The sequence below is a fragment of the Lepidochelys olivacea genome (genome assembly GCF_965140295.1).
Source record: "Lepidochelys olivacea isolate rLepOli2 genome assembly, chromosome: 3".
NCBI classification, from domain to species: domain Eukaryota; kingdom Metazoa; phylum Chordata; order Testudines; family Cheloniidae; genus Lepidochelys; species Lepidochelys olivacea.
The window spans coordinates 158113107-158128437 of record NC_140413.1 but is presented as its reverse complement, the minus strand read 5'-3'; the positions used below and the strand labels follow the sequence as shown (position 1 = coordinate 158128437).

At 39.4% G+C, this 15331-nt stretch overlaps 1 protein-coding gene across 4 annotated transcripts in view; it reads right to left on the bottom strand.

Annotated features, from left to right (window-relative positions):
• CDC42BPA (CDC42 binding protein kinase alpha) overlaps positions 1–15331 on the bottom strand; it is a 319972-nt gene that overhangs the window by 30348 nt on the left and 274293 nt on the right. For all 4 annotated transcript variants that reach the window (XM_084624867.1, XM_084624865.1, XM_084624866.1 and 1 more), the window contains exons 25-31: positions 14186–14291; positions 13309–13445; positions 12427–12566; positions 11619–11700; positions 5960–6176; positions 3451–3513; positions 2007–2600 (exon numbers count right to left, since the gene is read on the bottom strand). In XM_084624867.1, the coding sequence (XP_084480993.1) occupies positions 2007–2600; positions 3451–3513; positions 5960–6176; positions 11619–11700; positions 12427–12566; positions 13309–13445; positions 14186–14291 (1339 nt within the window). The remainder of the gene's footprint in view (positions 1–2006; positions 2601–3450; positions 3514–5959; positions 6177–11618; positions 11701–12426; positions 12567–13308; positions 13446–14185; positions 14292–15331) is intronic.

The following is a 15331-nucleotide window of genomic DNA, read 5'->3' as shown; positions in this document are numbered from 1 at the left end:
GGGCTAGCTTCCAATTCTGAAGAAGCAGAAGCCTTCACTATAGTTAAGGATGCAACTGACTTTCTTCACAAAACTGTATTTTGGCAGCCCTATAACATGTGCTTGGAAAGTCTGATTGACCTCAAAACTGCCGAAAGATTTACTTTGAAGGCAAAGAAGAATGATTAATTTTCTTAAGACTCTGCAGAAACAAACTATTTTGAGCTATAAATCATAAAATATTATTCTGATTTGAAAAATTAATTTTTGTTTAACGTTTCTCTCTCTCTTTCTATGGTACCCTTAATTATTCATTACCTTGCTTTTAAGTGCTTAGGTTTTGTAAATGAAATGATGTGGTAGACAAGTACACAGTGATCTTGACTGGATTTTGAAGCCAAGCTGTTCATTTCTGGAACTCTATACTGAACAGCAATTGGAACCAGGAACTGAGAAGACAGTCCTCACATTTCCCCTGGTTTCGATTTTCATTTCCTATTTTCTAGATTTTAATAGAATTTAGTGCTAGTGAAATGTGCAAGATTGACAGCTCTAGAGAGTTAAGTCCTCCATTCATCCACAGATCAGATACAGCATGGAGGAAATAGCATACTGCCTCTCTAATGTGTCTCAACTTTTAGTTCTGCTGGGACTAAATCTAACGGTGATCCATATCCAATAAGATTTGACCTTTCGGCTGAATTTACTAATGAAGGTTTCAATTTGTGATGATTGTGATAGTGGTTTCTGAGACTGGATGTACATTCATTAGGAATTGGAATTAGAACATCAACTTGCTTCACATAGGCAACCAAAAAGTCTTAAAAATGGTAACTATCAGGTTGGGTAGTCTTTGAACTAGTGGCCTATTAGTGAAACTCTAAATCCTTTGCATAGGCAGTCCACATTTCTCCTTGTTTTGACCCATTCATTTTCAAGGCCCTAAGACTGTAGCCACTATCCTTTTGAATGAGAAATAGCTAACAGGTTTCCCTTTGGATCCTATCAATGCTTCTCCTTCAAGAGCCAAAAAGGGCTACACTCAGGCAATGTGAAACCCTCCTTCTTTCCCGAAGGCTGCATATGCTGCTTTTGCAGCAAAGAAAGAATTTCAATTATATATATTAAAAAAAAAACAACAAAATCCAATTGGAAATATAATACCAGGCTTATTAACTGGCAAATTTTAGGACTTCTGTATATTTTAAACTAATTTTAAAATGAATTCAGACAGTCTTTTAAAGGCATAAGAAAAGTCTGATAGGGTTTTGTGTTTTATTTTGTTTTTTTACTCTTGAAGACTGAAGGTCATGTCCTTGAAAAATGTGGAATAAATATTTAACAGAGTACTTCTTGGAATAAGAAATCTTGACATGTTTTGATAAGGAAGATGATTTTTTCTTAAATTCATGGCATATATGGTCAATACTGTCTGTCTGCCAGAATTTTTTTCTTTCCTTTTTTTTTTTGGAGGGAGAAGGGGAAGAGCAGAGGAGTTGGGTGGGAGAAAGAAGAGAAAATGGAGATGATGGAAGAAAGGAGTGAAAAGCACAACAATATTAGAGACAGGTATAAACCAAACCACCAGAACTGAATGGCCCTGAGAGCTCCAGATGTTGACCAAAATTTTCACTTTTGGAGTTCTAAATTTAGACTCCTCAATAAAAGTGACATTTTTTTTTAGAAACGCTGAATGCACGAAAATCCCATGAACCTCAGAAGGAGCAGACAGGTCTCAAACACTCTGAATATTAGGCCACTTATTTAGATGATTTTAGGTATTCAAGTTTGAAAATCCTGAGTCTCTACTGTTCTCTCATTAACAGCAGCATAAGTCAGATACACAAGTGTAAAACGAGGCCCTTCGACTAGATTTGGAAACCCAGGGAAAATTTGAGGTAATACATTCATGAAGTGCCCCCTGTGAGTGCACCTGGGGCACTGCACATGCAGTTCAAATACAAACAGTAGTAATTAATAATTATATACACACCCAGTTATATATATATACACACAGAGACACTTACAGCAAGAGGATGGTGTTGCAGGCCACATCAATTCCTGTTGTCTAGATCTTCGGCCCTGACAGTCAACATAAACCCCAACGCTGCTAAAACACAGCAGATATTCTTTATTTGAGATTTCGACTGCGCAGATGGCATCAGTTGGCTGTTGTGCAATAAATGATAGGGTGTGGTCATCTGGGTGGAGCAAACTGTATGGGTTCCCTTCTGCATGCAGGGGATATTTTAGGAATCCTGACTGGTAACCCACACAGAGCCGCTCACTGAAGACCGACATCCACTGGACATTTCCCAGGACTTGGATCTCCTTCATCTTTTTGTGACGCGTCTTGCTCTGATTCAGTTCATAACACAGGACCTGTCTTTTCATAGCCACACACAGGCAAGTAAGGGCTCCATGGCGTACCTGTCCAGAAACTATTGTCTGGCAGCCTTTTGTCTCTGCTAGCTTATAAAACTCAGTTTCTCTTCCATCCAGGGCTGCCATAGGGAAAAGCCGAACATGACGGTTTCGTCCTGAGATCACTGCAATGAGCTGTTCATTATGGATGAGCTCAATCTGATGAACTTTCTTATTGTCACCAACACGAATAATTTCTACAAAGCAAAAACCTGAAGTAAACCTATCTTAAAATGCATTCTGATTTAAAAAATTCTTTCAAAAAGGATTAATTTAAAGAAAACCCTTTACTGCTTTCTTAGGACATATAAACACTGTCTCAAAATTACAACACAAATAAAACCATTTTTCCACTTATTTTTATATTAGAAATACTAGGTCCTGATTTTCTCCTTCCTCCGCTTGAGGACCTGACTAGTGATCTCAGTCAAATATGCTGTTCTTCCTCCCAACAGCTATGCGAGGGAGGAGAAGTGGATTTTTCTTGCAAATCGATAAAAGCAAATTCCATGTGAAAACCATTAATTTAAAGAGTGCCTATAGTGTATCTGATGAAGTGCGTTCTAGCCCACAAAAGCTTATGCCCAAATAAATTTGTTAGTCTCTAAGGTGCCACAAGGACTCCTCGTTGTTTTTGCTTATAGTCAGAAAAGTGACTAAGTAAAAATTTACTCAACAAGAAGGTCTGCACCATTGTGGTAGGTTTACTTACTTTACAGAATTTACAGATTTTTATTTCTGTTATATCTGCAGAGACCATTCTGCTTAATGCAACAAAATCTTGCAAATATAGCAAAGAAGCTACATTTCAGTTGCAGAATCTTTATTACCGGCAATGATGCCAGAGGCAGAAACAACATAGAACAGCTTGGTTATCAGCTCCCATGTGGAAGCTACACAGCTGGCAGTTATTAAAATCATCTTTGGAACTGTAAACTTAGAAAATTCGATCTAGAAGATACTGAAAGAGAACAAAGTTTAGAGTGTCATTTTTCTGACTACTCAAACTGAACATTAGTATAATTAATACAATTCATTATATCTTACCATCTTTGGTGACATGCACAACAAACAACCCTTCTTCATTGCCCAGAGCTATTCTTTCATGATCTAAGATAGTAAAAAAACAAAACAAAACAAAATTAAAAGAAAAACAAATAAAAAAAGGTGAGGCATTTCTCTTTGGACACTGCTTCAAAAGAGGGACATAAAGCAGATACATGTTAATACATGAAGTTCTGTCACTTATAGAAAATCATAAAATTCTAGAAATGTAGGACTAGAAGGGACTTCAAAAATAATCTAGTCCCTCCCCAAAAAATAATCTAGCACTGAGGCAGAACTAAGTATTATCTAGCATTACCTGACAGGTGTTGGTCTAACCTGTTTTTAAAAACCTCCAGTGTTGGAGATTCCACAACCTCCCTAGGTAATTTGTTCCAGTGCTTAACCACATATACGATTAGGAAATTTTTTCTGATATCTAACCTGCATGTCCCTTGCTGCAATTTAAACCCATTGCTTCTTGTCCTATCCTCAGTGGATAAGGAAAACACCCTCCTCTTTATAACAACCTTTTACGTATTTGAAGACTGTGATCATGTCAGTCTGCTTTTCTCCAGACTAAACAAATTATTTTTTCAACCTTTCTTGTAGGTCATGTTTTCTAGACCTTTAATAATTTTTGTTGTTCTCCTCTAGACTTTCTCTAATTTGTCCACATCTTTCTCAAAGTGTGGTTCCTAGAACTGGACACAGTACTCCAGTTGAGGCCTTATCAATGCTGAGTAGAGTGGAAGAATTACTTCTTGTGTCTTGCTTACAACATTCCTGCTAATACATTTTTTTGCAACAGTTTTACATTGTTGACTCATTTAATTTGTGATCCACTATAATCCCCAGATCTCCTTCCTAGGCAGTCATTTCCCATTTTGTATTTGTACAACTGATTATTCTTCTTAGGTGTAGTACTTTGCATTTGGCCTTATTGAATTTCATCGTATTTATTTCATACCATTTCTCTAGTTTGTCAAGATCATTTTGAATTCTAATCCTGTCTTCCAAAACCAAAACCAAAAAATTATATGAAGACAAAATACATTGGTAGCCTCCCTTTTTATTTCTTTCATAAGAAAAAGCTGAAAGACACATCACAGCCTGTTTCTATTTCTCATGCTAGTAGAAATGTCACTATGTAACATTATACAGAACAACTTTTCAGCGCACTTAAGCACAGTACTGACTTTGCAGTGAACAAATAAAATATCAAATTTAAATAATCAAACTACAGATGCTGGGCATTAGCATGTAATAGATCCAGACTGTGTCTCTGTCCTAGGTTCTTACTTCAGAGGACAGGAGTGCTAATGGAAGCTGTATCTTCAGTCCTGAGATGATAAAGTGGTGAAGGAAGTTCTGTATTACTCACTCTGTAGTGCTACTTTTGGCTAGGTAAGGAGCTGTGGTCACACAATACAATGTAAATCATGCCCACTCCTTAGCCACAGGGATGTTAATTATGAAAGAGGGTAGGGAGGAATGCTCTTAAGGATTTCCCAGAAACACTGAACATCCTACCACACTTCCTCATAGTACCATCCATACTGCCATATGGCATAAAATACTCAACAAATGTGATTCAGTAGCCAATAGAGAGGGTTACTGACCTCATTCTGTGGGTAATTCTTCTATCCAAACAATATTTCACGCTGTTGTTTAACCCAAGATTACTTTTGTGCTGAATTGCATACATTAGGATCCAGAGTCTGAGCAGGCCTCCTGAAGGGCCAAATCCTAATGTTCTAACCCAGATTTCCTTAGTCCGCTTTACTCTGGCAAATTCCCATTTGTTTCATAGATTTCGCTGGAAATTTGCCTGAGTAAAAACTGAGTAAGGGAGTCTCAGGATTTAGCTTCAATTGCACAAATGGGATTTACAAGCACCGCTATTTTGAATGTGCAAATCCATTATTTGCACATGTGGCTTTTGGTCATGCAATTACTCATTTTGCATGTGCAAAACCAAGTTAATACATGTTGAGGGGCACAATTAATAATAAACATAATAAATGGGAATTAATTATTTGCAGCTAGAATCTAAAATTTTATTGACATTGCTGTTTAAGTAAAGTGTATGAACATCTATCTTGGAATAGCAGAAGTCATAGACAGAAGCTTTATTTTTCTTAGATTTTCAGAGGGTGGGAGGAAACAAAGGGACTGAATTGATCTCTCTTTTGTTTAGAGTGAGCCAATATTGCTAGCATTTATGTGTCAGAAATATAGATGGTCACAGGTAGGATCTGAACTCAGCCCTTCACGGGGGAATGCAACCTTAACACAGCACCTTAGAGTTTTTGGCTCGCCTAATTTACAAACCAGCTTGCTCTACATTTTAAAAAAAGATCTAGATGCACATTTATGGCTCATCATAATTTCCTGCGACAGAGTTTTGTTGCACTGCCTAGGAAGAAAGGAGAGTACAGGAAGTGTTAACATTGTAAACTGTGTCCAGTAACACCCAAGATGTGTTTATGGCAGATTATCAACTTCATACCTATGATTGCTGCTGACTGGGTTGTTTTGATGAGAGGGAGGGTGCTGTCATAAGCCTCTTTGGGAACATAGACTGATCGGTCTTTGAGCTTGTTCTTCTTCAAAATCCTGTGCAATTCATTCAGCACTCCTACCCATTTGCTCTTTTCATTCTCACTGTCTGCTAGAATCAGGATCGAACACTTATTACTGGATGCAGAAAGCTGGGAAGCTGTAACCTGAAAAAGTTTTAAATGGATATGCTTAAGAAACAAAGGAAAAGCATTAGTTATTGAAACATAAGTCCATGGCTATCAATATCCTTTTCATTAGATACTGACTTGAGTTGAATTCAATCAACTGAAAACTTGGGTTTCTGCATCAGAAATCCATGCAAAAATAACCTAGTGAAGGTGACTGAACCAAGAAAATTTCATTTTAAGTGGATTTGTTGTTAGCGATATAATTCAGAGATTTCCACTCTAAATTATTTAGGGTATCTATGTCTTAAGACATTTTATAAACGAAAAACATGCTTAGCAAGTATTTCTGAAAGTCTATTCTGTACTTGGTACACACCTACAATTTTTGTTAACATTAAATGTAATGGGAACGATGCATGAGCAACCCAGACCTGTGAAACTTTTCAAATAGCTAGACCACTTGATTACATGTAAAAGTGAAAAACCATCTCTGACTTGAAACTGCACTCAGTATCAAACTCAACCTTTTTAAGAATTAATCCAGCAGTCGAATTCTAAATTATATTAAAATATTCACTATTATTTGTTTGTTTTTTTCCTGCTTTGACATGCTTTCTATGTTTCCCTGTAGAACAAATCCTATTAGTCACTCACAAGACTGAATGAGAGAAAGTTCTGGAAGATCTGTTCTAAAAAGTATTTTATGATTCACTCTACCTAAATCACTAAAAAGTCAAGCGTGAGAATATCACTGACCCCATAGAAGTATGGAGTTGCTAGTTTACTGCTAGAGATTGTGACGTGAAGAGACATTGGAGAAGACAAGGAGACACTAATAAAAAGTGTGAGAGTAGAGATCTCAGATAAGCAAAGTATCTTCTATTTCTTTTTTATTTATTTTTGTTTGGGGTGGGATCAGCTGAAAACTTGCATTTGACATGTTCCGTTTTAATTGGGCTGTCTGTAATGGATTTAGAGTAGCAGTTGTTGATGTTACTTTGTGAATTGCTGGAGAATAAAGTAGGAAAAGCCCTAAGAAAAAGTCTCCACAGAGAAGCATACTTTTGTTTTATGTTTTTCTCCCCCAAGGAAGTGGGTTTGTTCAGGAGACAATGCCTGTGTGTAGTCTTCTGTGATTCCTTGTAAATAACTGACTCTAACTGGGCTACAGTTGATTTTTTTTACCCTAATCTAGCTCATTTTATTTATTTTTTTCTTCTATTTCCTGGTAACACTTTCTTTTTTGTATTGAATAAGAGTACTTGAAAAGAATTTGAACAGCCTCAAAGAGAAATATACTTATTTAATTCCTCTACATTCCCAGTAACTGTGAAGTTTAATCCAAATGATACTCACGTAGTCATGAGAGGGAGAATGGCAAATGTGGGAAGGACCCTGTAATGTATTACCTATCTTTACTGTGTTTTTCATGTTCTTTTTCAGTTGCTATGTAGAAGCTTTCTAAGAAGGACTCTCCAAAAGTAGGCCGGGAACCATGACATAATGAGGGGGGTACTGAACACGTGGTATTGAAAACTGAACAATAAAAAGTAAATGTTTTACTACCAGGAAGCAAGGGGGAAAAAAGGAAGGAGAGGAAAAATGCAATGCTTCTGTTAAATGCATTCTCAATTGGGGGAGAAATTGGATTTTGACAAAGTCAGCCCCATGACAAAGGGTAACGAAGTAAAGCCTTATGGCACCATGGAACACAGCACAAACCACGATGAAGGACAGAGAACGGGTTACAGAAAAAGGGCAGACAGTAATGCTGGGTTTCAGTACTTAGAAATGGAGACTGTACAGTGTTCAGTCATGACTCTGAATCTTGCATGGTTTGTTGCCTTCTGCATCCCACCGTAGGTGACATCACATCCCAGGTGGACCAGCTGCTGGTAAAAATTGAAGAGCAGCTCATAGTCTTGGTCCATGCTGGAACCAATGACACACGTGGAAGCAGATTGGAGCTCCTGAAATTCACGTTTGAAGATTTAAGTAGTAGGATGAAGTAACAGAATTTAAGAGAAATATTCTCTGAAATACTACCAGTGGCATGATCAAGGCCAAGTCATTCAGTGGCAGATTAGGAATCTAAGCATCTTGTTGACACTTTAGCTCTGTGAGACATGGGGGAAGTTAAAATAATAAATACAGTAACTCCTCACTTAAAGTCGTCCCGGTTAACATTGTTTCGTTGTTACGTTGCTGATGAATTGGGGAACATGCTCATTTAAAGTTGTGCAATGCTCCACTCTTACTTTGTTTGGCTGCCTGCTTTCTCCACAGCTGGCAGCCTCCCTACACCCCCCCCTCCCCACATGCCTCCCGCCCCCCGGCAGACCCCGTGGTTCAGCGCCTCCTGCCCGTGGCAATCAGCTGGCCTGCGGTGTTTAGGAGGGAGGGGGAAGAAGCAAGGACTCGGCACACAGGCTCCCCGTCCCTCCCCTGCCTCCTGCCCGGGGCAATCAGCTGGCTTGCAGCATTTAGGAGGTAGGAGGGAGGAGCGAGGACTTGGCTCGCAAGCTCCCCCTCCCTCCCCTGCCTCCTGAACAGTGCAAACCAGCTGATTGACCTGGGCAGGAGGCAGGGGAGGAAGGGGGAGCCTGCATGCCAAGTTCTCGCTCCTCCCTCCTGCCCTGCAAGCCAGCTGATTGCCCTGGGGGGGAGGGGAGCGAGGACTCAGCATGCCTCCCCCCTCCCTCGTGCCCACGGCAATCAACTGGCTTGCAGCGTTCAGAAGGGAGTGGGGAGGAGCGAGGATGCAGCATGTGAAGTAAAGGGGGAGGTGGTGGGGGGAGAAGAGGAGGGTCAATGGTAGGGGTTTAGGGGAAGGGGTGGAGTGGGTGGGCCGAGGGTTGAGCCCCCTGCCCCTGGCAAAGTCAGTGCCTGTGCTTGCAAGAACAGCAAGAGGAGCAGCCAGACAGTCCATCCTCTTCCACTCTCTGACTCCACCATCTCAACCAAGCTTCATACTCAGCAGTAATGACTGTAGTATTAAATTGTTTTTTTAAAATTGTTTAAAACTTACACCTGTATTAAATTGCTTGTTTAAAATTATTTAAAAAGGTATATAATATAATGCCTTTTGTCTGGCAAAAAAAAAAATTCCCTGGAACCTAACCCCCCTATTTACATTAATTCTTATGGGGAAATTGGATTCACTTAACATCGTTTCACTTAAAGTTGCATTTTTCAGGAACATAACTACAACGTTAAGTGAGGAGTTACTGTAGAACTATACAATGGAATGGGCTACATTGGACTAAATACTGTTTGGTCCAATAAAAGATCTTACCTCACCCACCTAATCTCTTTAATATCCTGGGACTAACACGGCTACAACACTGCAAACAATGTACTGATTGATAGGGATGTGAGTTTGGGTGAGAGTTTTAATTTGTAGAGAGATGGCTAGAGACAGAGACCAGCACAGAAAAGAGGAAGCAATTTAAATAAAATAGGAAAGATTATTAGGTAATGAAAAATATTAAAGTGAAGAAGAAGTGGGCTAAATATCCAGACAGTCTGACGATGGCCACATTAGCAAAGGGTCAAGTTCTGCAATCTTTTATCAATCAAAATTCTGACTAAAGCCAACAGGAGTTTTGCTCAGTGAAGGAATGCAGAATTTGGCTCAAAGTTTTAACTGCAAATTTACAAATTAAAACATTATATAAAATAGAAAGAGTAAAGGAATATGTATATAGATGAGAATTCAGGACCAGGACCATGATTAAAATGGACTGAATATCAGGAGAGGCTAAGTACAGAATCATAGATAGAGGGCCAACCCCCACCCAGACCATTAACTCATTTAGTCTAGTCCCATGCATTTTACAGGACCACTCACTATAGTATTTCCACTAGCACTAAGGAATCTAAACTGTTTAGAATTCAGAGACTGAGTAGAAAACAGCTGGAGAGGAGTAAGGCACTCTTCCAATCCTGAAGTGATCTCTGCATAGATGCAGACTTCAACAGGACTCCATATGGGTGTGGGGGTCTTACCACTGGGAGGTCACTTCAGGATCCGGATCTAAAAGGGAAGATTATAAAGGAAAAAGGGGGCACAATCATTATGCCCTGAAATCAAAGACAACAAAGGGAGCATACTTTTTAAGGTATGAATCAGACTTGAATTGCCTAATTAGAAGGAGCCATGAAGCTGAGGAGGTAGCTGAATTCTAAAAAGTTTGGAAAAAGGCATAACTAGCAGTAATGGGAGATTGCAGCTCCTGGGCACAGAGTGCAAAGTATACATCTAGCAAAATGTTTCTTGCCATGGCATGGGACTGCTTCCTTCCATACTATGCAAAAAAGGAAATCAGAAAGGAAGAAATTCATTACTTGGTTTTGAATTAAAGAAAAGACTTAATTTACTATGCGTACAGTAAATGGGCCAGAATGTGAGCATTGAATAATGATAATGTAATCTGTTAGCACTTGGAGGACCCTAAATACATGGAAATGTAGATGCTGAGTTTCAGCAAGAGATGTACCTTTACATCCAAATCTGGGATGAAATCCTGGGGCCACTGAAGTCAATGGGAATTTTGCCATCAACTTCAGTGGGCCCAGGATTTCACTCCTGATCTTCCCTATAGTTCTGGATCCAGTGTTGTGGTTCAGGCTTCTCTTTTGTTCCAGCACAATGAACAAAAGAAGAGGAGAGAAAGCATGGAACAAAATGGAATGGAACAACAGAGCAATGGTTAGGAAGTTAATAAGAGGGGAATCAGACAGGCAACAAAGATAAAACAATGCATTGTCGAAGTTTGTGGGAACCATTTAGGAAAAAGGGTAAGAATATAAGAAAAAAACAATGAAGGTAAGCTCCTACTTTCATATCTACAATCCAGATCTCATGTGTATATTTTGCACTCAATTCCTATCCATTGACATGAATGGGAGTTTGCAGGGATCAAGCCCATATATTCAACAGAGATATGCACATATACAATAAATGTATGCATTATGGTTCAAGGAATAATATGAAATACAGATGTGGGGGAAGATTAAGGTCAGAAAATGTAGATGTAGAAGATCATTGCAGAACTAAAGAATAACAAAGAAAGAAAAGACACTTCAAGAAGATTAACAAAAATAAGAGCTCAGTGAAAGGGAGACCATAGAACTTCTAAAAGGTACCAAACATAATTTTACTATGAGAATAAGGTGCAAGTATATTCTTGAAACATTACTTAGATTGTAATCTCTTTGGGGCAGGGACCATTTTCTTCTCTCTTACAGTGCCTAGCACTCTCGGGTCCTGGTCTGTGGCTCAGGCTCCCAGGCACGATGGCAATACAAATAATGAATAATAATTCTATGCACCACTGCTACCATGGAGGAGCTGGATCCGTGTTAGCAATGGAGAGAAAAGTTCAAAAACGAAGGGCAGTGTGTGTGGCTCAATCCCATTGCACCATACTAACAAAGCTGCGCCTAGACCAATCAGGTTTAAACATACATACTTACTCTAAAGATGCAGGGAATATCTTTTCGATTTGCATGGATGACATCAGAGGCCAAGACAGAACTCACTGAGAATTCTTCATCCCTTACAGAGACAACAAATATCATTTAGAAGGGAGCAAAAGCCTGACATTTTACTTGTGCTTGCTCAGTAAACATAGAGCTATTGTCTGAAGCACACAATAATATAGCACCCAGACCTAATTTTTAAAATAGCTTGATTTTCCATCCTCCAGTTAGCATCAGCAGAAATAACTTACAAGTGTGTTGTAACCAATTTTTGACTACACAAACAATCACAGAGATAAATCTAGCCAGCTATTCTGCATTAGGTTTCTACTTAGGTTAAAAAAAGCCAACCAAAACCCAGTTTCCCCCCTTCCCCTAACCCCGGACTGTTGGTGTCAGAACGAACTCTTGGGTATAGAGATATAACACCACACTGGATTTTTATACAGAAACGCATACACTGGTTATTTATAAAGCCAAAGAGACAAAATTTCAGCTACAGCCACTAATCACTATCGGTTGTTATAACCACATTTGGTATAAGAACAACAACAAAAAGTTTATTTAGCTCCCTGGCTGAGACCTTGTGTGGTAAGTTTTATACCAGAACAAATTTTTGTGATGTCTTAACTAGAAGTTTTCAATAGCCATGAAGTTTACTGGAAAACAAGCTTCAGTTTAAAATATTGCTCAGGGATACAGAACCTTCCTGGATGTAACCTTCATTCCAAGGAACTCAAAATGAAGAATTTGCTGTCTCTTGTTTTCCACAGAAAGCCCCACTCAGCACTAAACAGCTTACCTCATGTCAATAACCTGACTCACTACCACGCTGGGCTGGGATGCTTTTCCTTCTGCTATATCATACAGGAAGAGTTTGAAATCACAGACCACGGCCAGTGCTCTCTGCCAACCTTTCTTTACTCCAGCTGGTTTAGGAACCTATAGTAAAATAAATAGCACTGATCAGCTTTTCATGAATTGGTGTTTTCAAAAGAGCATAATGCAAGTATTGGGTCTGTCAGCGACAATGAAGAGTAGCATCAATAATAGAAGAAGCGTACAGTGAAAGAAATGAGAGCCAGCCCAGCAGCCTGTCCAAGTGTCAGATGTGAGCGCTACACTATATTACAGAAAACCTGTAACATCCTGGGTTCTGTCCCTATCTCACCCTTCTACACCCACAAACTCCTAACAAAGGAACCGAGGGATTGATACAAGAAGAAACAATCTTGTACATCTCTAGTTCACCTGCTGGAATGCAGCCCAGATAGTGAGGTAACATTTGATGGCTGTTGGGTGATCTCAGTACAATGCCCTCAGAAGAAAGAAGAAGAAGAAGAAACCACCTCAGAAGAAACCATCACCACAGCTGACACTAGTCTCAATAGAAGGGCTGAACGATTGACTGGACTTGTAGCTGAACTAGCCTGTTACTCTAGAAGCAGTCTCTCCAAGACAGGTTCAAAGTACATTGGCATAGCAGAATGAGAGGAGCTTGATTGCCGCTACCAATGCTATAACTGTTCTGTGAATAATCAGAGGTCTTCAGTCTCCAAGGCTGTAACTTTAAAACAAAACAATACACAATAAAACAATTCAGAGCTAGACTTTAATTCCCTGACAGATTGGGACAACAACAAAGTTAACACCAGGCTACCAATTCCACTTTCCTGATACTTACTCGAACATGACCTTCGTATGCAGTTCCTATGCCTTTCTGTGGATCTATCCCCAGAGGGCCTTTGGTCTGTTCAGGAGGGATTGGGCACACTGCTGGGGCCTTGTCTGCACAGGTCACATGGCATGAGAATCCACATACTTATCAGAGGAGAAAAAAGGCAGTTAATGTTTCATATAAAAATCTCCTTTCTTTTGTAATGTGAAAGCTGTGGTAATAATACATGGAAAGCAGATTGAAGTGTACTCCATTGCCAATAACTGAATTATTTCAATAAAACTTGCTATACTGAAAGAGGGGGAAATAAAGTTACTCATAGGAGCAGAAAATACATGGCCTTGAAAAGCCAGATTCTGATATGAATTCAAACTTCTTCAAAGTTCAGAGTGCCCGGTTCCAACACTCTGGTTTGGAATATAAAGGAGAAAGAGGTATCAGTTGTGAAGTTAGGACTGAGGCACTTGCAAACTTCAGATCTATTATTTTGGCGTAAAATTGGGGTCGAGCGTCAGCTTGCCTGTCATTTTCCCCAACGTCAGGCTGTTGTCAGCACACCTGACATCTACCATGTTTCCTCGCTGCCATTTTAAATCTAGAATAAATGACTAAACTGTCTTCAACTATCAACCATAATAGTCTAGATATTTCACACCATGTCATTTCCCCAGTTACACAGTTTACTGTAGAATCCTCTGTGTGAGATGCCCAGAATGCTTAACCCCCATTGTTACAGGCTGCAAGACGAAGAACTCAACACAGGAGTTAAACCTTAGAATTACGGAATGCATTATTTCAACATAATAACGCTGCTTTTATAGTTTGCATAACACCTTCCATAAGACTCTAAGCACTTCAGCTCCCATTTACTCGTCACACTCACCTTCACAAGTGCAGCCCTGTCTTATTAAACCAACCATCAGAGATGTGCACTGATTGCATTTTGTAGGGGTATTAAAAGATTTCACTACAAACTGGTGGGCCTTAGGCTGTGAAACAAATGGACACAGATGTTAATTTCTGGTAACACTTTTCACAAAGAACAATTACTTTTTCACATACCATACATAAAAGAGCATACATGTGGGTTTAAAAGCTCAGCTTATGTTTATTAAAAACAAGAGCTGTGCACAAGACTCCTTGGCTGAAAATTTACCTTGCAGTCCTTATCAGGTCTTAAAACAGCTCAATTTTTATGGATTGCTGCTATCACCCTCCGTAAACTAACTATGGAAACTTGGACCATGTCCCAGCACATGAGTTTGCAGCCACTGTTGAAAGGAAGGTTGTCAAGGTCAGTAGTCCATAAATTGTCTCCTGTTGCAATAGTATCCTTCAGAAGTTGCAGGCAAACATTTTTTTTTTTAAATGCTGGTCACAGAAGCTTTATGTTAAGGGTAGTGGGCGTGAGTGGAAGAGGAAAGTTATATGTGGGTGGGTCACTATAGTTTAAAATTCTGACTTAAATACTGGAATGGGTGATATAGTTCAGCTTTACAGTGCTAGGCATGGGTGGTTTCATAACGTCAATGGTAAAATGTTTAAGGTAAGAGACCACATAAGGCTGATTTTGAAGGGGAGTTCCCTTCTCCGGGACTCCTGGGAACATGCGCTGTCTGAAGCGATGCATATATTCCTTTCCTCCACAGGGAGAAATATGCTGCCACAAAGATAGCAGAGACAAATGACTGTCTGTGTGATGAGTCTGTTTTGATTCATAAAAGGTTCTACATGATGCCCAGGAAGCTGCCTCACATATTTCCTGCAGATAGATTATTCCCACTCTGCCCAGGAAGAGAATCTCCTCTAGAGGAGTAGACTGTGGTGGGAATGGGAACAGAACATTTTCCTACAGTACATTTCCTGAATGCAAAATATCACATCCATGTGTGTAACGTCTAAGATTTGAGAGAGGGAGACCTTTGTTGAATATTTTTTGATGGCTATGAATATTATAGTTACGCTAGCTGTTTAAGATATTTACCAATTAAAGACTCTGACTGCATCCATCTTTATGACACAGCCTGTT